At 40.2% G+C, this 25,367-nt stretch overlaps 2 protein-coding genes across 3 annotated transcripts in view; one reads left to right on the forward strand and one right to left on the reverse strand.

Moving 5' to 3' along the window:
• The window catches only part of RARS2 (arginyl-tRNA synthetase 2, mitochondrial), a 39,671-nt gene extending 34,042 nt beyond the window's left edge, over positions 1–5,629 (forward strand). For both annotated transcript variants that reach the window (XM_085318736.1, XM_085318737.1), the window contains 4 exons: positions 582–677; positions 2,967–3,041; positions 3,893–3,956; positions 5,253–5,629. In XM_085318736.1, the coding sequence (XP_085174862.1) occupies positions 582–677; positions 2,967–3,041; positions 3,893–3,956; positions 5,253–5,339 (322 nt within the window). In that variant the 3' untranslated portion in view covers positions 5,340–5,629. The remainder of the gene's footprint in view (positions 1–581; positions 678–2,966; positions 3,042–3,892; positions 3,957–5,252) is intronic.
• Positions 5,630–6,934: 1,305 nt separating this feature from the next.
• Positions 6,935–23,459, reverse strand: SLC35A1 (solute carrier family 35 member A1). Its single transcript, XM_085318739.1, has 8 exons — positions 23,285–23,459; positions 20,418–20,595; positions 14,877–15,036; positions 14,342–14,494; positions 13,448–13,514; positions 9,935–10,111; positions 8,917–9,051; positions 6,935–7,571 (listed from the first exon to the last, which is right to left on the reverse strand). The coding sequence occupies exons 1-8, from the start codon at positions 23,298–23,300 to the stop codon at positions 7,441–7,443; spliced, it is 1,017 nt and encodes a 338-aa protein (XP_085174865.1). The 5' UTR covers positions 23,301–23,459; the 3' UTR covers positions 6,935–7,440.
• Between the last annotated feature and the right edge of the window lie 1,908 nt (positions 23,460–25,367).

Here is a 25,367-nt window from a genome sequence, read left to right on the forward strand (position 1 = left end):
CGACCCAGGTCAAACATCTGACAGATGTTTGCTTATTTATTTAAAGAATATCAGGAGAACAATTTGAACAGTTTCATCACTTCCAGTGTTCTTCCAGAGCGTTTCTGATGCAGACATGGCAATGTATTTTCATAAAAGCATGTGAGATATCCTCTTGGATCAGACCAATGGTCCATCCAGCCTGGTATTCTGTCTGAGATAGTGGTAATAGAAGATGTTATTTAGGGAGTGCATGCAAGCCCGATCCCTTTCTGCAGTCTGTTCTTCTTGTACTCTCTTAGCATGTACAGCTGTTGTAATAGGGATGTTCAGTAACTCCCTAGTCCTTGTAGCATCAGCCTCTACACCATGCATGTGTCTAATCTCTATTTTTAAATTGGTTGAAACTGAATGTCTAGCCCAAATTTTAAATGACTTTTTATCTTGGACTGAAATCAGTTAGCCTGTCTCAAATGTTTTATTCAGCTCGAGCAAAAAATGCCGACATTTTCTTTTTAAAGTACAAATTGTTACTTTCTGTTCAGCTTGGCTAGCAAGGCTTTTTCATCCAGCATTTGTTTTTTATTCTTACATTTTTCTAGTTTAGAGCAGATGCATGGGAATGCAGAGTTGACTGCTGCTAATGTAGCATGCTTGCAAGAACCAGAAGCCATCTCAGTTCTTCAGCATCTTCTCAGGTTTGTCTAATTTTCTTTCCAAATACCAGTTCCCTTAATTTATGACATTTGCTGCCAGCCTGTTGAGCAGACTCAGACTGCACAATCATAAGAGAGTAGCGGTATTTTAAGAAATGGCTTGTCCTGATTGCAACAGTAATCCTGCCTTGAAAGATTTGCATAAGTGAATATGTAGACTTTAGAAACCATGAGAGTGGAAAAAACAGTATTTTGAACATACTCTGTGTAACTTAGTCTCTTAACTATTTCTTGCCCTCACAAAAATATCCTAAACCCTGTATAAATATTAGCTGCAGATTGACTTGGATTCTCTTGTTCTGTTTTGGTCATGTTGAAAAGGGGAGAGGGAGTGCTCCTGGCTGAAATGAAATGGAACACGCACATACACATTCAGTAGCTGTGAAGGATGTGCACAGTTAATACCTGTTAATAGCAGTAATGTTCTTCATTAACTCAGCCTTCAAGTGGAGCAGTAGCTGTTTTCCCCATTTCATAAGCACGAAATTAAAGTACAGGGACCAGAGGAGTTGGCCATGTTACACAGCCCATGCTAGAGCTGGAAATAATTGAGGCTTTTGGAATTTCTAGTAAAGGTCTTTTCAGCTGCTTTGCACTCTGTGCAGTCCCAAAGACTCCTTTGGCCATAGTAAGGCTTTTTTGAGGACACCTTTCTAAAATTTGGACCTCCAAAAGACATTGCTCATGTCAGAGTCCCAGCTGGCTTCCTCCTACCTGAGATTGTAGGTTGCAGAGTCCTGCCATTCACTGTCATTGCCTCAGCATGCCTGCCAGCCATTTATCGTACGCTGTGTGTGCTCTTGAGCAATAACAACACTCTGACTGGATGAGACTGGCAGTCCTATTTATCCAGAGCAATCGTATTTCACAGAGAACTTGTGGATTGCTTCTCAGATTTTATTGGGTTAGTGCATAGCTGCTCATCATCTGGGTGGAACTGACCGAGTTCATGTACCTCAGGCTGTTTAGCAGGGACTGCTGCACACCTGATACCTGTCTGCTTTCAAGCAGAAATTTTTGCTCATTAACCGTGCAGACCACTGAATAGTAGATTGAAGGTAGCATGTATACCCCTGCAGAAATGGGGCTTATTTACTGATAAATAACCTAACAAGTGGTTACAGGCCAACATTAATATGGCCAGGTGTGCCCTTCATCTGATACTAGCTTTGTTGCTTCAGGAAGCTTTATTAATGGCCATTTGTTAAACTATGGCACTSTCTCTGATGAATCAACAGCTGCTGGTATCTAATTTGTACCTGAGATGATGCATAARTTCCCCTGATTTTGTCTCACCACCTCTGTTAAAGTGGTATAATGGGAGCAACCTTCCCTGTTTGAACTGTGGCCACCTGGGGCGTGCTAGCTGAGGAGAGCTTCTGAATGAACATGTAAGAAACATTTTTCTGGTTTACCCATTGCGGATAATGGGGAGCGCTCCCTCCCTCCTGGTGTTACAGTTCCACATGACCACTGAGCCCGTGTTATCAGAGCCTGTTCTCTGATTCTACTGCAACTTGCCTTTAAAGGAGGGAGATTCCAGAGAAGTCCAGCTTGGGCATGCTGGCAGGGGTGTGCTTGTGAGCTGAGCCCAGGAAGTCTATTTCCCCATTTCCTAGCTTTGAATTTGAAAGCTATTCAGCCCCAGAGACTTCCTAAACTTCCTGAAGGCTGTGAAAAAGAGCATGTGCGCAAGTAGCAGAACACATGAAGATGAACCATGGAGCTCCATGAATCTGCATGTATTCTCCAGTTGAACACTGTCTTACATAAGTAGATTTTATTTCGGGATTATGTAAACCCATATTGTTTTGTCTCTTAAAATGTTACAGTATCCCCACTGGCTACTTAAAATTGTAAGCTGCAGTTATTAAAAGCAACATCTTTTAAGGGACTACTTTTTGACTGCCTTAGTTGTTTAACATATCTTTTTTGCTCCTTGGCACTTGGAATCAGTGATGAAAGGTAAAACCAGACATGGTGTTCCAGAATCAAATACAGCTTCTATGTTTTCTTTGCCATAGCATAAAAGTTTGAGCTCTGGCATCTACAGTGTTTACCTGATGAGGAGTAGCAACAACCGCCTTCCAACAATAAGCAAATTGAGAGAAAGAAATAATTATGTGTTAATTGCATGGCTTAGACCTGATTCAGAAGAATAAGTAATTCTGCAGTTGTGATTGTGTGTTTGTTCTGATTTTAAGTAAGTCTGATGAGCCTGAGACCACGGCTTCCATTGCTTGTAACATCAGTCTTTTTCTCCCTTCCTAGGTACGATGAGGTCCTGTATAGATCTTCTCAGGATCTGCAACCTAAGCACATTGTCAGCTACCTCCTCACGCTTAGGTAAGGTGACTGCTGGTACTGGCAAACCTCTTGGGTAAGCACAGGCAGTGCTCATCTTTCTGACCTGGCTTTGCCTCTTATCTGCACTGCTTTGAAAAGTTTAAATGGTGGTAAAAGGAGGTAAATTTGTTGGCCAGTCTCCTTGGTGCAGGAATAGTATAAAGCAGGATAGCAAACAATATAAATAGTAGAGAGCAAGCATGGAACTAGGAACAAAAGAGTCAGGAGCATCCTCAAAACCTAATTGGCCAAAATAATCACTTGACTATAACCTAGCGCCTAGACCGGAAATCATGCCTTAAAGAGTAGCTCTGGGCTGATAATAAGCTTTCAACCTCAACTAGATTTTGTCAAGAAACCTTTTAAAAACTCATCTAAACCTTTGAGATGGACAAAATGTTACTGCTGTAAATCAAACAGTATGTGACCTCCATAGGTAGTTGTCCCCACAGGAGACACTGATTTACCAGAAACACTAGAGTAGGCTTGCTGGAGGAAAACATAAGAATCTGTGCTTGGGAAAGTCTTTAAGAAGTTAGACAAGTCTGTATAGGGAATCGCACATCAGGAGTGACAGGGCAGGCTACATGGCTCTTGAGCATTTCTAGTCCTGTTTTATTTGGTGTTTTGTGTGTCCTTTTAAGAGTATTACCTTGTGGACGCCATGCTGTGACAACATTCAGGCTCGAGAAAACCACATCCTCCCTTAGCTGGGGTAGAACAGGCTGTAGGAAATAGCAATCATCTATGGCATGCTGCAGTTGCGGCTCTTCCAGTTCTACCCTTTCTGTAGCCCCCAGCACTGCTCTTGTAAAGCAAATTGCTCGTTCTCACTGTGCTTTTCATTTCAGCCATCTTGCAGCTGTGGCACATAAAACCCTTCTTGTGAAAGGCAGCACCCCTGAACGGGCCCAGGTACGGCGCTATGTTATGTGGCTAGAGTCTGTGTAGGGCACCCAAGGAATGGGGTGTTACGGCTCTGTGAGCCCAGCTTTGGAACTACTTGGGAAAATACACACCTTCAGGCTACCGGTCTGATGGGCGGGCTCATSTGGTGGCATCACTTCGGGAAGGCAGGAGCTGTTTGTGGCAGCTCTGCCTGACCTTCCCAAAACAGAATGCTCAATAAGGAGAACTGCTCCAAATCCAATGAAACTCTTTCCTTCTCAGCATCCTTCCTTCTGAACTGTTTTTAAACAAATATTGAGTATTTGACTTGCTGGTTAATTTCTCATGGTTTCCTTTAGCTTTTATGTAGGAGGACAGAGAATTAGGAGATGACTGAATTTCTCTTCCCTCTTCCCACCTCCCTATCTCAAATTGTCTACATTGCCATTCTAGCTAGTGCTAGCTAGAGCACTTAACAGTTTTTCACCTTAATGTGCAGTTCCAAAGAGAGGCAAATTAATTCCTGCAAGTCTCTAAGTCTCTCAGGAGACATTTGACTCTTAACTGCTCAGGGAAAAGTATACACTGTCTTTTTTATTTTCTCTTTTATTTATTTCAAAAGCAATTACCTGTCTACTTTTGGTAAGAAATTATTCTTAAGCATTAAGCCATATTGGTCATTGGGGTCAAGGGTAGGAGGGGGAGGAAGTAAGTGAAAATGGTGAAGCTGCACCCTTCATTTGAGCTTAGATACTATAGATAGTCCTGCCTTTGGAGACAGTTSCATGTTCTTGGGAAGATGAGCTAAGAAAGTTCAAGCAACAAGGAAAATTCCAGTTTCTTAGCCGTCTGTCTTACAACGTGACAGCTTGATTTGGCATCACCCTTCCCAAACAAGTAAGGAGATACTAACAATGAACAGTGAAATTTCCAGAGCATCCCATAGCTGTTTGATAGTAGTCTAGCAATCCAGATTAGTAATCTAATCCAGTAATCTGATCCAGGCATAGTGGGAGGAGGGATTTCAGATGTACCTTCAGTCTCTAAAAGCCTGTGCTGTGGCTGCTAGTGTCAGTTGTGCAATGCATAAAAGCTTTTCATTTTCTAGCAGTCAGTCGCTCTTCTGCAGGCATCCTTTCTGGTCACTGCTCTGAGGGTGCAGGATTTCATTTGTTTTGTTCTGTACGTATAAATGTCATTATTAGACTGAGTTGGACAGAGAAGGGCCATTGTGTTCTTAGCTTTTAACAGCCTGCTTCTAGCTGCTGTCCTGAGAACTATGTCCTATTACATAGCAATGTGACTGATATTTTTATTTTGCAGGCAAGGCTCTGCCTCTTTCAAGCTGCACGCCTGGTTCTAGCTAATGGAATGAAACTTCTCGGCATTACACCTGTAACTCAAATGTAATAAATCTGTATGTGTTTACATCGGTAAAGTCAAATATCTTAGTAAAAAGATTTTTTTCAAGAAGATATAAATATGCTCCTGTGAGTCACTGTTAATGCAATCTGGAAGCTCTTTGTCTGCTCTTAGAGATTTGTATGCTGCATCATACTGATGGCAGAAGATCGTGCATGGCACAGCCGTTTGGGGCAGGCCACAGTTGTCATAATCACTTTCTCCCAGACATTTAGTATTAGTAGTGTACTTGGATACTAGTGTACTTAGTATTTCCCATAAAAGAGACATGTTCTGTATTTACCCCCACAACTGTAGTGCATCGTTTTGGTAAAGGCAGTGCCATTACACTGTGCTGTTCTACATAATGAATTTTTTGTCTGCTTTTTTAATTACCATTGTTTACTTAGACTTCATGGTAGCTGTCTTTATGTTACAAAAGAGTCAGTCAGACCTGTGCTTAGTTACCTATCTGTGGGCTATCAGAGGTTTTATGCCTGTGTTGTATTTTACCCTCCCTTCAGTAATGTTAGCCAATATCAACAGCCAAGACAGACCTGCTCCTCACCCACTGCCCTGCTAAACTGATACTCACAATGACTGAGGGAAAACTGTTTTGCTGCTGAGCTGGTGGAACCACAGTATTCCCTCATCACGGGTCGCACACAGACCGGAGCCAGGACACTGCTGTAAAGAGGGGGGAGCATCTATGCATAAGATAATGCTGATATAGCTGCACTAGCTGCTGCATTGCCTGACGGTACCCTAGCCCTCCCCACCACAGACTGACTCACCACAGTGCCACTTTGGTGGCACCCTGTCTTCTGCATGCATTGAACAGTTTGCAAAATGCAGACAGGCACATCCTCTCCCACTGGAATGAAGTTTAAGCACGTTTGTTACTGCTGTGTTTAACATGCTCCACTTTTTAAATAAAATCCAGATGGTTTAACTCACATCTGAAGGAATCTAACCAGGCTATAAACCTGGTCAGATTTTTGAATCCATTTTAGATTTAAACAAGTTGCTGAAATGCACCAAAGTTAGTTTTCCCTACATGCAGTTAAATTTTATGGAAAGGTTGAGCTGAGTGAAGCCTCAAAATTAGGGAGAGGCTTTAAAATTATACACTTGGCATTCATTAATTAAATCAAAGCCTGACTTACATTACAGGAACTGTTTTCAAGTATCACTTTGTAATGCACACACACACACACAAAAAGAATCAACTAGTCTAATGCCTTGATTTGATTCCTTCTTACTAAGCTGGAGATATAAGAACACATACCTACATCTTGATGTTCCTATGTACAACTGGGATTTGTTTGATAAGTAGCACATTAAAAAAAAAAAACTCCTCTAATAGCAGCAGCAAGTAGTAAGTTGCATTCACTTTTTAAATGATATTTAAGAGTAACATTTTTTTCATTTTAACTTTTTAAATAATTTAAATATCATTTTCTAAAGCTTTTCTTTAGCAAGAGCTACTTCAAATTACTTCTAAGTAAATGATGCATGAACATGGTAGCTACTAGTGAAGATATGAAAGGACAGCCAGACTTGGCTGCATTTAGAAAATACTATTAATGAAAACACTAGCGAAATACTCTGTTAATCTGATCTGTATTACTAGAAGACAWTTTTTTCCTGTGATAAATCAAACTACAATTGCCAAATCGTTTAAAAGAAAACACTGGCAGTAAGTACTCTTTTAATAGAATTTTTTGAAGCTTTTGAGCTTTAATGCCTTCAAATAGCAAGAGCATTTTATCAAATACACAGTAAGAACCAAATTTACCTCCATTATGTACATTATATACAACTGAGGGTCAGTTCTTTCATAGTGCTTTCTTTGTAAATGGGACTCTTCATTGTCCAACATGAATGAAGAATACCTTTAATAAAACACTCGTCCAGATCCTTGGCAATAATGTAGCCTCAGCATCAGCCACTGAAAACTTCACATGTAAAAGAGAACTGACTTCTGCTTTTATTCTGTCCCACTTAAATTGTCTCATGTCTAGCTTAAGGCTAATTAACAAAAAAGAAATGCAAGATTTTTTCCAGTCCGTTTTTTCTCTTGTCTGTGTCCATTTTTTTGTGRACAATGTCACACAGTAACAAGTCTCTCTTTGGAACTCTTAGTCTCTGAWGGCTGGATTTTTGTAGTGTCTTGTCGAGGTAATCCATAGAGGTAAATAGAAATACACACCAGGAGAGCACCCAGGGAAAAGGTAATAGCTGAAAAAATACAAAACAGTTTAAATAATAAACACTTCCGTGTACGACAGAACATTCAGAAGACTAATTTATATGGTTTAGAGATGAAGTCTGAGTAATGGTATTTAAATTACTCAGAACTAAACAGGAAAATTAGCTGTTAGTATTGTAAAATCTAGAATCACACTGTCCCTGAAAACTCTCAAGTATTTACAATCCCTATGCCAGTTCAGTTAGTCACATGTCAGCAAGAACACATGGTGACGGTCAGAAAACCAAGTATAAAATGCTTCTTGCAGCTCCAGATGTGCTCTGTCAGGCTTATATTTATTACATAAATTCATAAGCACATGATGGGATAAAAATAGTCTAGTGATAAAGCATTCTGTTTGCCTTTATAAGTCTAGACACATTTGAAATGTATTATAAATGAGGCTTTCACAGAAAGACCATCAATCTATGCTTTATTTGTGTCAGCCAACAAGAACATTTCCTGTTCAGGTGAGTTTTGAAAACTGGTGGTATTTTTAATCACTTGATCTAAGGTGCTATTTTTCAGCAAAACTGTGAGGCTGTTCTCTTTATGCAACTTTCATTAAGTTTCACCTCACTAATACCATATCAGAGTTAGTTCTTCTACCATTACACCATACCATTTTGGGTTATGGCAGCAAAGTAAAAAACAGTGAAGGRCTGAGTTGGAATTACTGGATGTCAGACCTGGAACTGGGCAGGAAGAAAATCCTCTGAAGCTGCAGGACAGACCAAAGCAATCAGCTATTTCTGCTCAGAAATATTCACTATATAAATCATGACCCCAGTCATCGTTTGAGTCACTCTCATGCATTGATGGGCACAGCAAGCAGGAAGGTACAGGTTAAATCTGCAGGGGGTATCACTTAACAGGGATGTGGCAATGCCTCAGCAGAAATAGCCAGGACATTAATTTGGCTCTGGCTATACTAAAGCCAACAAACAAGAATAACTTATCAACACAGCCTCAGTTATACAGCTAGATCAATTTGCATACTGAACAGCATCAAAAAATGATTCATGAAAAAAGCTATATAAATTGGCAAGCTATTTAAACTGGGAAGAACCTTCCCTTTTGAAATTGTACGACACATCTGAAAGAACAGATCATTAATCCCTTTGACAGTACAGGGTTGTCAAATACCTTATATAACATTTACAACATAGATAATACATTAGCACTTATGATTCCTGGGAGAAGTCTCCTCAAGTTAAAAATCAGAAAATTTCAAAGGAGGCACAAATGATTGCCTTGGTATGACGTGTATACAGCCTGCCAACCAGGAAGGAAACATGCACATGAGAGCCAACTGATGGYCAAAAAACTACTTACTTATCTGGAGACCAAAGAGGATGACTGATGCAACCGTAGAAAGAACAATGGCTGCTGCTGCAGAAAAGCCTTTCATAATGTTATCTGTGTACTTAACCACAACTGAAGTGTAGAGGCCACCCACACTGGCAAGAACTGGAAAGCAGACAACATGTTTCTATTAGTAAAGTAGCTGCAGGTAACAGATAGTGATACACTGTTTCATTAATGTATTCCTTGCTTGGACTATGTAGTCTAATTTAAAGCAACACACAGCAAAACTGCATGCCTGTTTGACATCTGGTACATAAAATATGACTCATGTACCTGCTCTACCTGCTATTCAGTGCTCTTTCGGCACGCTTTTAACTGAATAAGTAAATAATTCCAAAGAAAATAATAATTTAATAGTCTCTCAAAACAGGAAGAAATAGTGGCTGAATTGCCTTTGCAGGTTCAATCACTTATACCATAGGTTAAAAAAAGCAAAACAAACTCTTGTCCCCCTCTGCAGCACTAAACCCCTGACCAAAAGTGTACGTGTGCTCCAAGGGGGAAACTCGCCCCGCTGTTATTCAGCTCGGTTGAGAGGAGATTTTTAAAACATAGGTCAATAAATAAATAAATAAGCAAAAGCATAGAGGAAAAAAAGTTGCTCCCAGCTGATAGCAAGAGAGAACATCAATTCCCTCCCCTCACCAGAAAGAAAGGCAAAACTCTTTGCCTCTTGTCCTGTCACACAGGACAACTGAAATGGGCAGAAATTGAAGCACAGGACGTTCTGCCTGAACGTGAGGGGGAATTTCTTCACCGTGAGAGTGACAGAGCACTGGCACAGGTTGCCCAGAGAGGTTGTGGAGTCTCCTTCTCTGGAGATATTCAAGGCCTGCTTGGATATAGCCCTGTCTCACACGCTCTAGGTGACCCTGCTGAGCAGGGAGGTTGGACTAGATGATCTCCAGAGGTCCCTTCCAACCTTACCGATTCTATGATTCTATGAAAACAATATAACAAGAGCCTAAAACCACAAGATACTTACATATCACAAACCAGACGTAGTATGTATAGCCATAAAAAAATCCTTTCTCAAGAACTTGGGCTCCCTCTGACATGTAGACACCAAATAAAGTCACCACAATTCCAGATAAGTACATCTGAATATTCCTCACCCATAAGGAAGTATCTGAACTCTTTAATACCTTCTCAAAGTAAACTCCTAAAAAACAAAAAAAMAAACAAAAAAACCACACACACACACAAAAACCCCACTTTTCAGTAAAGATGTTTTAAAGCCAAACAGAACTATTAACTCATCTTATCTTACTGACTGTTAGGTTTCACAGAAGTTCATACAATGCCCAGTATGTTCTGCAAATGTGTCTTTGAGGATAGAATCATTTCACATACATCAAAATATACTGCATTTTATGTAACATCAGAAGTTGGACTATATGCCTTCAGAGTAGTTTCAATTGTCAATGGCTTCATTGTTAAAACTACTTCTCATTTCTATTTGGAAATAGAAACTCAGTTCCCTGAGYCCAGCAAAGTTTTTTTCTGTGCCTTTCTGCACCACAAAAAGCCTTTTACCTTGGCACCTGGTATCTTATCTTCAGGATGGTATTTATGTATTTCAGTGTGAGGTAGAATGATCCCCGCCCCCCAATCAGGATATTCAGCAGTATCAGATTAAAACCTTCACAAAAGGGGAACTATATTACATCAGTACTGAGACTGCAAATTCCTTTGAAACCTTGTGAAACCTTGTGCTTATAGAGTGCTTGGCATAATGGAGGCACATTCTGCAGTCACAGCTTCAAGAGGTTAAAACAGCAAGTAAAGAATTTATATTCTGCATTATTTGAACTCCCTATCTACCTTTTCATTATTCAACAGGATGTGTATGTCAGATTAACAGGCCGGTATTTGACCATATCATCACTAGCTATCATTTAACTACTGCTGCTAATACCAGGACTCTTCTAATCTCTAGAATTTCCTCTGCATTTCAAAATCTATACAACAATTTGCAGGACTCAGATCTCAGTCATTTCTATGACTTTCTGGTGCAAGTCCTATTGATTAAATGTTTATTGGTAATTAACTTTGCCCAAGATTCTTCATATAACGTAAGAAAACTATGAATTTTTTTTGTTTCCAATTCTGAACAAATATTCAGCATCAACAATTCTACCACTCCATCTTGTCACGGGCCAAAAAATTACCAAGTATTATTCTGGTCCTAATAAAGTGTAGAGACAGTAAGTTCACATGACTGCCTCTATCAGTATTTATTCTTAGCAATTTAATATATATGAATTTGAATTATTAATTAAATTAATTATATGAAACTTGAAATTTTCAATACTATTCATCCCCAACTGTTAGCTTTACTGCTGAACAGGGGCAGCACAGAGATCAGGCCTATGCGTTAGAAGTCCTGGATACACAGTCCTCCCAAAATCACTGAGTTAGTTTCAAGGAAAGTCTTGCTGCTTTTAAACTCATTAAAAACAACTCATAATTCAATACAATATATATTAAATACATTTAGTGAATAAAGTAGCTGGAGAACAGATCATASTTCAGGTCTTTAAACACAAAAAGCTAAGCAAGGAAATAGGATATTATCTCACACGAAAACATATTTTTAAAAGTCTGAACAGTATCAAAAAAAAACCTAGTCTTGTTAACAACTGTAGTGCTTAAAAAATCCACAGGGTTTTTTCTTGGGTTTTCTGCCTTATTTATAGAACACAACCAGATTCATTCAATTTACCAGGAATTCTGCTCAAGTGTGAACTATACTCGTAAATTGTATAAAATATGAAAACAATAACTAAGCCAATGAAATAATGTTTTCAAATTTCTAAGAGTAAGTACATGAAAATCACTATATTATATTAGGCAAGACGTTGGAAAAGGTGGATGATGGAAGACAGATTAYTCTTCAGTACTGTTTCAAGTCACAAGGGATCTGTCATTCTATATCTGTCCAAAACACTTCATTATTGGGTCCTCAGATACTTGGAAATCATTAGAGGATCAGCAGTTTGAAGGAAGATTATTTTCCATCTCTGAGGGACAAAAACATGTAACTTTTTGGCCTTAGTTGAAATTATATAAAACACTTAATATGATCAGTCCAGAAACTGAAGTTTTGGTGCCAAAATAACTTCTTCATATTGTGGGTGGGGAAGGAGGAGGAGGAAATGASTTCAATAGGATTTATGTTTTCAACATATAAAGGCCCAAGGGAACCAGGAGCTCTGTGAATGAGCTATTCTGTCTTCTCAGATGCCTTAAAGCTTCAGCTGACAGTCAGAAAAAACCCAAGCTGCAATACTTTTGCTGGAGAAGAAAGCTGTATGCCTCTCATACTTCTAGAGCAGCCCTCATCATTCCTTTAAAGGTCTGAATTTGCTGACTTTTAGAGGTACAGCTATTCACCTATATTATCAGAGAAACAGAGAGCTTTAGGAGACTCAGCAGGCTTCACTGTGAAGGCTGTATTTTGTCTCAAGGCTTGGGAACATCTACGAGAATTAGTAAGTTTTGTTCCTTCCAGAAAACATTGTGTGAGCTCTGCATAGTCTTGTTTATTATTTTTTCTTCAAAGTGGCCATTTCAGCTAAAAAAAAGCCAAAGACAGACAAATCTTTCCTCCCTTTTCTCCCTGCTAACTAGAGTGTTTTCYGTGAGTAACAAGGAGCACGTATCCACAGCACAGGATGACGCTTACAGAATTGTATGGTGCTAGAGGTAGGTGATAATACCTTGTTTTCTTGTGGGCGAGGGAGAGTCTAGTTCATAGCCAGAAAAAAAATGTCCCTGAATTAAAAAAGTCAAATTTCAGGTTAAGTAGTAATCGTATTTCCTTATTTTTGAGCACCAGCTCACTTGTCCTCAGGTTCTTGTCTCCCTCTGCAGAAGCAAGAAAGAAAAACTACTCTAAGGCAAAATGCTGTTTGTAAARAAATGCTTTAGCAGTGCATCTAGGTTTCCTACTACTCATCTTCCTCCCTACCTTACTTATGGCCCCCACATCTCAGTTAGATTTATCACCTACAGGACTCTAGCAATGTGTATTTTAGGGGATGACCAAACAGAAAAAGGAAAAAAAAATAGAGTGAGGAGCTAAATCCAAGTTTTTTATGCGATCATCACCAAAAAAAGAACTATTCACTGCGAAGCCAACTTTGTAAAATGAATGTACACTAATAAGCTGTACTGAGCAAGTCATTACAGAGGTTCCCCTCACTCTTACTCTAAGGATTTGAAAGATTCTTCCATGTGCAAGCCAGCCTTCTGAGTTGCGTCAGGTAAAACCAACAGTACATGCTCCTAGGCATCTGTTTCACAAGTAAAGTAATCACGTCATAAATCTGGTTTATAATTACCTCCAGCAGAAGGTAATTATGGGCAGAGGGGATGAAGTCCTTAATATCTTGCTAATCAACAAAGATAGTTAACTACTGTAAAATTTTATATTTTACACATCATGAATGACCCAGTCCTCTTGATGAGCTTGCATACTGAAATAATACTTTACCTGCAAATCCTGAACATAATACAGCAACTGCAATTGCTCCAAACCCTAGCCATGGATTCTGCTCCACCTGCAACATCAATCGTTAATTTAAAAAAATGCAACACTTCAGTAATTTACAATAATCAATTCCAGAGCTGTTCAATATGTGAAAATTATTATCCTCTCATTACAGTATAAAATATATTTGGTTAGCTACAGCTGCCCTGCAGACTAGCTCAGTAGAGTTATGACAGTTAACTGTGGTGTTTCATTTTCCACATGTACTTTTACCAGTCTTTGCTCTGCTCAGAGGCACTGTCTGCTTGGCTGTGGCCAGTCTTTTCAGGTGTATGACCTTCCTTTCCTATTAATGGTGATGACCAGCAACTAAAACCTAAGAAACAAAAGACACTTGTTTTTTTCCTAGAATGGAATTAATTTAATGTCTCTAAAAGGGTATGCTTAAATGACATGTCCATGCCCACAAAGTCATTGGAGCTTCATTTTTAATTCCACAAGTGCTTCAATTCCAAGTTTTCTGCTCCAACAATTACAATGCTACCAAGGCCAACTGCCAGAAATAATATATTACTCAAGTATTTCTATGATGTTGCATTGCCATTAGACTGATTACGACAACTGTGGTAATTTATACTAATTGTAGCAATCACTTGCCTTTCCAACAAATGAGACTAGAGCAATACCACAAGCCTGTCTAAACTGGTGTACAATAAATTTGAAAGTAAAAGATCAAGCTAATGTTTATGTTGTAAATGAAGTGGCTGCAAATAGGAAATGGATACTGTTGTGTGGAATGTCAGAGGCATTACTATATTCCCCAGCTACTGTGAAGTGAAATAGAATAAGCTGCCTCAAGCCTTGTTTATCATGAAATGGTGACATGTAAACTCTTACCTGTACTTTCGTAGCCTGAGCAGGCTTCCACTGCACAAGTGTAACACCACCACACAGCATAAAGACAGAGAACCACTGCAATTTGCTAAGGGAGCGGCTTAGCATTAAGACCGTACATAAAGCAGTACAAGGGATCTTCAACTGATATGTCACCTGAAGAAAAAGGGAACATAGCAAACAGTATTTGGTTTTATGAACTCCTCCAAAATAAGAAAATAAAATAGTGAATTCAACTAGAGAATGACAAATAAAATTTTATATTAATTGATTTCCCATAGAGCTTTATTTATCTTTGCCATTTTCAATTACAATAATGTGAATTTTAAATCTCCAGCAGTGAGTGGGTGAGCTCAGAAAACTGCACTGGGAGCACTACAACATGCTCTGCATATAACAAAGCGCCATTTGGCTTTTACACTAAAGCTGAAGAGAGAACYGTGTTAGGTAGACAGATACCTAATATGCATGCCTCATGAAACAGTGAAGAGAAACATATTTACAGATCAGTTACATYWAAAAAAAAAAGGCCAATTACCTGGTAGACTGCTGCATCCAAGTTGCTAAGAGCCACAAAAGCCATATTGTTTTGGAGTGCATACACCAAGGATGGAACACTTAATTTTAGTAATTCCTTAGGACTTCCTAATACATTTTCTTTTAAAGATGTTATTAACCTTGCAAGACTTCCAGTTTCTCTGCAAAATAAAATATTAATTCCCCTGGTATTTGAAAACAGAAATCAATTCAATGAATCATTTGGAAAGGCTGAGAATTTGTTCTTAATAATTGGTTAATTTTTCCTTTAACGAGCAGAAAGTTTAACTGGAAAAATCAGAGAGGTTCTCAACAAGTAGAATMCACTGAAGGAGAAAAAGACACTCTGGAATTGGGAGCTTAGATGCATTAGTGTGTAACAAATTCAACAACCATAAACACTGCAGTGGAATAAGTGAACAGGGAGTGGGACAGAAGGTCAGAAGGTTGCCCACTTTTTTTTTTTCTCTTAATATTTGGGTCTTAGGTCAAATGTCTGTCATTTTCCAGCTCCTCTTTAAACTAGAAGTGAAATTCCTGCCTGTGGTGCTGCCATGGCCCTCACAATACAGGAATGAAACAAAACCAAAAAGACTACACCCTTGCAGYACTCCCCTGAGTCTGCAGCACTTCCCACCTTTAAGCCAGCCCCAGGAAGCTGAGGCAGAAGCTGAGCCCGCAGCAGACACKGATAGGCAGAGTGCATGGCAGCTGCCTGTCCCCTTGCGTCTTTCCATGCCTCTGCCACGCGAGTACAGCGTGTGAGGGAGAGCGGGCAATGGGGAAGAACGTGTCAGTTCCTGCTCCTTGCCCTTTTCTGCAGCTTATTAAAATCTGACCTCTGCATCACTAGTCCTCCTTTACTATTCATACACCAACCTGACATTTCTTSTCTCCTTGTCCCTGCTACCAGAGTCCTCAAATTCCCTTCCCAGCTCTCCCTTAGACCCACAGTCCCCCTTTCCATTTTTCTCCTATTTGGCCACTGACAAAAGCATCAGCATCCAAAATCACTTCTCTCTCCTCCCAATTACTCCACAGGCCTCTCAACTGCATTCCTCTGCCACTCTTTAAATTTTAACACTCGTTATGCTTCCCCCACGCGTGTATATAAACACATGGCTCACATTCTCCTCAGAGCCCTGAGAGCCCAATTCCACACGTTTCACTCATGTGCCACCTTCTTTCTTCYTACAACTGCACGTTACCTGTCCCAAACCCCTAATATGCAAAATTAGCAATCTTTCAACTCTCCAGGCTTCCAGGCTCCTTTGCAAACTCCACAGTTCCTGCATATTCTCTACTTCTGATTCCTCCTGACTCCGTGCTACAGACTCTTAAGCTTTGCCTCTCCAAAGATGTGCGCCTCTGTCATCTCCTGATCCTTCCATCCAACTTTCCCCCCCTCTCTTGCCTTACTCAGTGCCTGATGCCCAGGACACGTCTCTTATTCTCCTTCTTTTTTAATGAGAGCTAGGCTAGAACAGTCTTTATTGGATACAGGCAGCTGCAGAGAGCAGCCACAAAAAGCAGTGTCAGTGGCAGCACATTTACCAGAGGCGAGTATGGTTTCCTGCACTTCCCACTGTACAAGCAAGACCACATGCAGAACTTTCCTAACCTAAAGAGAAATTCTACATGGGGCCAGATTTGCTGACACTAAGTGAATCACTTATCTGTCTTCTGCAAGACATGTCTGGCTAACAGGAGACAGCCCCAATACAAAAATCTGCAGAGTAGTAGTACACTACAAGGAAGAGGAAAAGTTCATGCTACAGATGGCCACTGTTGATTGCACAAGATATGGAACTGCATAAAATGTTGTGAGTTACCTAAATTATAGAAAAAAGTATCAATCTATTCCTCAATTAATTTCTCATACTTCCTTGGCACAGGGAGGTGAAGATCTAGAGAGAAACCTAGAACCGCTGGTAATAATGCAAGTACAGCTTACGTTCCCAGTATCATCTATTTCAAATGTCTGTTGAATACAAAAATAAGATTTGAACTATACCTACTTCTTTTCCAAATCATRCTCAATTAATTAACTGATCACACATTCAAACTCAAACCAAAGCAGTAACAGCTATTAATGTCTACTTCTGACTTCTGTCATGGAATTTCATCAATGAAAAATAACTATTGCATTTTCCCTTCAGTTTTTCACTTTCAGTTTTTATCTAATAGCTCATCTTTGCAGTGGGTTTGCTTTCTGGAGCATGTACTCAAAAATTTCTAACTGTAAGTTGAATTCAGTACAAATATCATGTTTAGATCAATTTAAATCTACACAAAAAAGAATTTATAAAAATTTGCTCTGTATATAGCTTATAATACAAAATAAGGTGCTCAGAGATGTACACTGCACAACCAAAATGAGGAAGTAAAAATGATTTGGCTTGAATTCAACCTTCTTAATGTTTCTTTATATTTGACTTGGAAAAATGATTCAGTTTTCTTCATAGGTGTGAACATATAAGAGATACATATAGCAATCAGTTCTGTAACTTAAATATACATTTGTTTAAAAAGCTTAAGTTAAAACTAGAGTTTGCAAATCAGCTGCAAACTGATTGCAAACTTGCAAAATTGATCCATTGCTAAGAAATAACGTATCATCTAAGAACTAAAAAAGCATAACTATCTAATGGTCAACTAAACTTTAAATAAATATGAGAAGTTGAGTCATTTCTCCTAATATTGAATAAATAATTACACAGCTTAAAACTATCATAACCTTCCCTTTTGAAGGACAATAGGGCAACCTTTTGGCATTCATTCATTCATTCATTCAATATACTCTAGAGGAGAAACCCCAAAAGTAAACACAGCAAAGGCATCATGTAAGAATACCTAAGAAAACAAATTCTTTGACTGGAACAATTTGAGAATCAAACTACTTCAGTATCTTGCATATTGCCGTAATAATCTGGCTGTATCAGCAATAGAGAKGTACTCAAATGTATCCAACAGTACTGAACAAATGGTTTGTCCTTTTAATGGTTATTAAACTACCAAGGTACCTCCTCTCCCACAAGACAAAGTAAATAGTTAGAAATTTAAAAGGAAGCTGTCAAACAGACTCTGCAAGAAACTATGCTGGAACTTACAGTATTAACATATTCATAACTGACCTAAAATGGGAGATTACTGTCAAACTGCTAAATTTTGCTGCTTATGCTACATTAAGCAGAATTCACCTGATCTTTTGCCATCCGAGAAACAGCTTTCTAGTCATCTAGGCAGTAAAAGAAGGATTCAAACCCACCAGCAAGTGAGACATCCTATCAACTCTCTCTCGCTTTTATATAAAAAAGACTAGCTGACCAGATCAGAATAGATATTATAACCTTCGAAAAGATAGGCTAGTCAGATTAATCCTGTTTTAAGTGAATGGACTCTAAAATGACAAATGAAACTCAATATCAATACACACAAAATAATCACAGGAGATAACAACCCCAAAATCGAGCAATAAGCTCTAAACTAGTTATTGATCTGCGGGGAAAAGACGTGAATACTTCTCAAAAACTGTCAGGTCAAGGTCTAACTGTATTCAGAGAAATGAACAGAATGTTAYGAATTCTTAGGAAAGGAACTGAGACCAAGACAGAAAGTATCTTTACTTCTCTGCATAATGCCACAGTATGTGCAGCATCCTGAATGCTGCATGCAACTCTGGATCCTATTTCAAAAGGAAYGTAACAATACTGGAAAACCTGATGAGAAGGATGCAAGAATTATCACAGAGAAATTAGACTATGACTCTTTAGCTGGGAAGAGAGGTGAATRATGAAAATACAATACAGATCTGCAGAGATACAAAAATAAAAATGATAAATACGAAGACGCAAAAATTATTMATTATGTTTTTTAATACAAGAAGAGAACATCTGGGGAAATTATTAAGTAAATTGCTTATATCAAAGTACTTTTCATATACTGTATAATTATACTGCAGAACTTATTTCATAGATGTTATAGGGATTAACAGTTCAAAAGAGAAATTGGACAGTCTCTCAGTGGACAGGATCATTAGGGGCTACAGCCACAGTGTGCACCGACACAGCCTGAGAAATCTATAAGCATCTGACTGCCATCAGCTAAGGAAGAGTCAGTTTGTGCTTGCCCTATCGCTTATCCTCCTTTCCTAAGGATCCAGTACTGGCTACTATCAAAGGGAGGATAGAGGGCCACATGGCCTTTTGCCTGTGCAGGGCTATTCTAACAAGTATAACAGACTTCTGCATTAAAAGTAAATGTCTTAAATTATTTCAGTCAAAAAGACAATTCATACTTTCAATGAAACAGAATATAATTGACCCTTAACAAAAGACATTACTTACCCTGCTGCAACAAGGCCTCTTGGGGATACTGCAGACAGCCTAAGTCCCACATACACAAGAACAGATTTGGGAAATTACACCTGAAGGTATGGCTTACCAAATCCCACCCACAGGTCCTTCATTATTCAGAGACCTTGGCTGCTGAAGTCTCCAAAAAGCAGACTGGATCAGGATCACTGGATCCACACTGGCCACAACATTGTGAGAATCACAGTGCAACCATTCATCAGCAGAGACACCTCTGATAATAGTCTGTGTAGACAGAGTGAAGAGCCTAGGATGCATAAAAAAAAATACAAAACTGCTCTTCCAAATTTGGCACCAGTCACATTTGCCTCTTCTAATGCATTATATTTAACAAATTAAAAAAAAAAAAAAAAAGAAAAAAAAAGAAGAAGCTGTTTGCTACAGCCGCTTTCTAAAGCAAAATACTATTTTGATGTTAAGAAGAAAAGGTCTGATAAAAAACAGAAATACACTATGTGAGTTCATGATGCTCTATCACAAAACAGACAGGCCTTCTGATGTACCAAAACTCACAAAGAGAGAGGTAGAGACCCTTGAAAGAACTAATTCTACCAAAATAGTAAGAATTGGGATTTGGAAATGTCCAGAGTATAAAGATGCTTCCATGGAACTTAGGGAAAATGAGAAGTAAGACAGCTGACTGATGGCCTCCGTATGTCTTCAGTATTCATATAAGTACACAACTTCTACTCCTGTTAGAGTTTCTGTAATCCAGAATGCCACTTACTCCAGTCTTYCCACTTTAACTCCTTGGGTTAATGGTGGCAGCAAAATGTCTGTCCCTAATATTGTTCAGAGAAATTTATTAGTAGGAACAGTCCAATTTTTATGTAACTTTGAAAGGCACAGCCCTTTGTCAAGCTTTCATGTACACTAGTATTCTAAAGACCCAGCACACCACTGATAATCCATGTTGACATTTTGAATCTATTCCAAGGCATACAAATATAGAAAATATGCAGAAAGGACACACCTGAATATTGCGCTGTTTACACAGCAGTTTCAGTTGAGAAGGTTTCACAGGCCTTGTGACCTGCTCTAAAATGACTCCTCCACAGCACAATTCTCCACTTACATTTGCAAATGCACCTGCACCTCAGATACTTGAGAGTCTGAGGTTAGACGTACGGATTCATTTTCAAAATACTAATTAACATTCACATACTTACTTCGCCAAGATGCCCACACTTAATAACAATTTGATAACTTCAGTGATGCACACAGCTGTAGTTGAAAAGTAGAGTTCTGTTTCCACTGTCCGTGTGTAGCGCAATGCTACTGTGTATGTTGCAGCAACTAGGGTCATCACTGTGAGGCAGTACAACTTGAACGGCAAGCTGACATTTTCTGAAAAAAAACAGAGATGATAACTCAGCAGACCCTTCRTTTTAATTTATGAATTTGCATGGGATGTTCTCCAGTTGTATGATKAGACCAAATACTATCAGGATAGTGAATAATAGCTTTGGCGTTGTGAAATACTTCTATGAAGATCTAAGTTAAATATTTAAGATTTTTCTTGAAGAAGATTGTATAGGAATTCTAAATACATTTGATAATAGTCTGACAGTAAGCGTTCAGTCCGAAACAACAGTCAGTATTCTCTATATAAGTACACTGAAGTCTGACATGAAGCGTCAGACTAGTTAAAGTAAAGAGAGAGGAAAAATTCAGTGTTAGTAAAGAAGGGAATTAATCCAGCAAACTTTGACAGACAAGGCAGCACTTTCCTCAGCCTTATTTTTCACTGAAGTTAGTATGAGAAGAGAAATTTCATCAGAATGGTGATGGAACTTCACACAAACAGGCCTTTTTTGAAAAATTATCCCATACAGAAATACTAAGCTATTTAAGTAAATTAAACAATTCAAGGACTACATATCATCTATGTTATCTACAGACAGTTGATACAGTCACTCCACTCTAAAGCCTGGGAGTTTTACAGTACAGACAAAGCCAATGGCATAGTCTGGCCACAGTGTCAGAATGGTAAAGACTACATCTATACTAGTGAAAACACTAGCATCTGATTAAACACAACTTCTGCGTATGAAACCATCATCTATAATGGGAGAAATCCGTGAATATGTTGAGTAACTTAGTGACAAAGCCTTTTTTCAAATTAGCAAAGTATTCTTTGCTACATATGGCATCTGGTGGATGGATGTTCGCTGTTCAGTAACATCTTTTATGGCATTATCTGTCATGTTCTGAATATTCTAAAGAAATGTTATTAAATTGGCCAAAGTTTATGTACCTCTGGCGACTAAGCAATGAGCTAACAGTATGTCACTCCAGGCAGATTGATAACAACTTTATTCATTTAATATGGGTATGAATTGCTGAATCCAGGATGTAAYGATTTGTTTCATTTTTCTTTCAAGTCAGTGAAGTCTTCCATTGCATAACATTTCTGAAAGGTACAGTTAATACACCCTGCTGCTGTAATTATTTAAATTAGCTGCTTCCTTGTAGATAAAAATCTTATCCACGTCAGTAACCACTTTAAAAGGTAAATCCAATTAGGTTTTGGACGAACGATGTTTAAAAGAGACTTACAAGTTATAAGCCATTTTAAAATTAAGTTTGGATTGCATTACGGGGGCAGGAGGAATCTAAGGGCATAACAACCAGGAAATAAAAYGAACCCAGTCCAGTTTTACCTAAAGAAAGCGACATGCAAAAAAAATACAATTCACAACATTGTTTCTGACAGCACTAAAATAGCATTAACAACGTCCCTTATTTATTATACGTTAAGAGTTTATGTCTATTCCTACTGAAATAAGAAATTAAATTTAATSTTCTTCTACACTAACTGGTCTTTTAAAAAAGTTTCTTTTTAAGTTTCAATTCAGCAAAGTTTGCAAATTTGAGTAAACCCAATGCACCAGGGCATGATAATGAAACCAGTAACTCCCACAGAGAGTTCTAGCAGTATGGTAAAAACTATTTTTAGTTAGTTTTCAACTAACCAGATTATTCCCCCAGCCAGGGTCACAGCATGTCTGGATCAATACCAGTGCAGCACTGGGCAACAGAAGGCGAGCACAGCTGGGGAGCACATCTCTTCTGCTGACAGCCCTAACTTACACCAGCTTAAAAATAATATAGTAAACAAAAATAAAGAGGTGGAAGCCGCAAACTAAGCTGTTGTTTCTCTGCCTGTGTTTCTCTCCTGGGCTTAAGTGAATCGCATTGGATTGAAACAATTTCTAGGGAAGGCACCAGACATGCCTTAGGACATAAACGTGGGCTTCCTACATCTCTCCAGAGCAATCCAGCCACGCTGCCAAGACTCTTTTTAAATAGCCACCTGGGGCCAGACCAGGCCCGCGAAGCACTGCCAGCAGCCTGCCAAGCACAGCTGCGGCAGCGCACACCTCAGGTCCGCCTCGCGCGGCGCACGCTGCAAGAAGCTCCCCCCTCTTCTTCTCCTGGCCACCTTCTTCCTAGTTTCCCCACCTTTTTGTTTTCTCTCCCCCCCGCCAAGTCTGTCGCAYAGAAGTGGAGAGCCCGACACAGGGCCCCTTCGGGGGGGAAGCTGCCCGCAGGGCAGCCACCGCCTTCCTCAGCGGTGCGAAGCCGCCCGGGGCGCCGCCACACCGCCGCTCAGGGCGGGCTACGCCCAGGGCTGCCCCCCAACCCTCGCGCGGCCGGGCCTCGCAGCGGGGCAGCCCGCGGCCGCTCGGGCCCCGCGCGTAACCGCCACGGCCTGGCGCGCGGCGGCGAGAGCCGTTACACGAGGCGGGAAGCGGCGCGCGCGGAGGGCGCCGCTCCTCTGCGCGCCCTCTCCCCCCATTCCGCCCCCGCGGTGGTCGCGCCCGGCGCGGCCACCACCCCCTTCCCCCGCGGCCAGGGCGGTTCCATTCGCTGTGGGGGGGGGGGCGCGGGGGGGAGCCGGCGGCGCTCAGGTCGCGTTTCGTCTGGGGGGGCGGGTGGGCGGAATTGTTCCCCTTCTCCTCCCGTACGGCCCTGCCGAAGGCCACGGTGCCCCTGCGCTCCCGCCCGCCCCGCCGCTGCCTGCCCCGCTCACCTTTCGGGGGCGACATCGTGCCCGGAGAGGGCGGGTGCCGCCGCCACCACCGCGGCGTCGCCGCCGGAGCCGGAGCCGCCGCGCCTCCCCACTCACCATAGAGAGCGGCGGCGCCGGCTAGAGCGCCCCGCCCCCTCTTTCACCATAGAGTCGGCGGGCGGGCGGGCGCCTTGCGAGCCGCGCTTCACGCGGGGTTTCGCTCGGGGAGCAGCGTCGGCCGCGGCCCGCCCAGGCGCGTGCGCGCCGCGGGGGCCGCGCCTCGGTGGGTGTTAGGGAGCTTGCGCTGGGGCTGAGGAGGGAGGGTGAGGGCGGCCCTGCTGTGGCGCCTYGGGCCGGTAGCCGCGCCCGCGCCCTTCGCCGCCTCCCGTGTCAAGCGAGAAGGCAGCGGGGCAGCAGTGATTCCGTGAAGGGCCGTGCAGTCCCTCCCTCAACTAAGCAACTGTAATTCAGTTAATCAAGGAAGAAGAGATGGGTTAGGACTACACGGATTTGATGATGATTTCAAACAAGCGCCCAAAAGCCCCAGGCTTGCATTAGTTGTGGCGGGGGGCAGCGCAGCACTGCCTGTGCGCCCCTTTCCGGGAGGGAAGGAGAAGGTGCTCTGGGGAAGGAGTTAGCTACAGAACAAATTAAAAAAAAAAAAAAATCGTAACTGACAAAGATCAGGTGTAAAGATGCAAAGAGAAAAGTTTTTTTTTTGGCTTAGATGATAACAGTGCCTACTAAGAAAGGCCTTACTTTATTTTCCATTTCTGTTCTTAAATTTGGATGGCAGAACAAAAATATAAAATATATTAATAAGAATTATTAATGTGACTTATTCCAAGCAAAAGAACGTCATAGAAAAGACACCATTAGGTGTGGCTATAAAAAGCAGAAATTAGAATATTTGTATTAGCCCTGTCTAAGTCTTCTTACTCMACTGAGTTATTTTATTAATAAGCATTAAAGGAAAAAATGTCATCAGTGTGCTCATTTTTAGAGATTCTGAGCAACAATTATACTCAAGCCTGCTTACTTGCAGCATTAACCGGTTTTGCACCTTAAATAAAAAAAATACCCTAGTGTTAACCTGTTTAGAACATATTTGTCTAAAGGATGTGAACTGTAGGTCTGTACAGTGCACACACCTCAAGGTGAAGGTAATGTTACATTGAAGGTAGTCTCAAAGCAACATTAGATTGAAAATCAAATGCAAAAGCTTATTTCATCTCCAGAATAACTGGATAGAATTCCTATCTTTAAGGAATTTGCACTGCTTTATACCAAGACAACCTTTTATCTTAAAGTCAAAAAGAGAACTTCAGAATAAAGGTTATATGCTGAAAGATACACAGTAGGGGCATTTCCATATTTTCTTCTAAAATGGTGTAAGTATGATTTATAATTTAGGATTTAAGAGGAAAGCCAGATGACCTAGACAGAAGTTTTATTAATGAGACTGTAACAACAATTTTTTTTCTGATTTGCACTGATTGAACATAGACACTTTCATTTAGATATTTACTTCCCCTCATAAGCTTTATTCAGCTGATTTGTTTCTGTACTATGAATGCACAATCATATATTCCAAAATATTTGGAAGGATACAGACCAAATAATAACTAGAAGCTATGTTCTATTTCAGAACAACACACATCCCCAGCTTTATAAGGGATACTGCTTAGTAGGTTCTTCATTCAGATCACAGATGAGTCTCACAATAYAGAGCAGTAAACTGTGATTAAACACATTTCAATTAAAAGAGGCCACATAAGATGCATTGCTTTGGAAACTGAAGAGACTTAAAGGATATGAAAAAGACGGAATATTTTAAGCTGTGCAGYAACACAGATAATTCATAAAAGCACCAGGTCACTTAATGGCTGAACCGATGCATGCAAGTTACTGAACAGAGTTCAGRGAATTTAAATGAAGTATTATGCTGCAATCTGTGCATCTCTTCCTCTGTTCTGTGCTTCCCAAATAGCAAAACCTAAAATGGAAAAAACATGCCAAACCCCCCTAACTAACTGAAAAATACAAAGGACTACAATGTGCTATGATAAGCTCTCCTTTGAATAACCTCAAAGCCTGACAATTC

Source organism: Rhea americana, unplaced genomic scaffold, assembly GCF_003343005.1.
Source record: "Rhea americana isolate MKP2758 unplaced genomic scaffold, rheAme1 scaffold_55, whole genome shotgun sequence".
NCBI lineage: Eukaryota > Metazoa > Chordata > Aves > Rheiformes > Rheidae > Rhea > Rhea americana.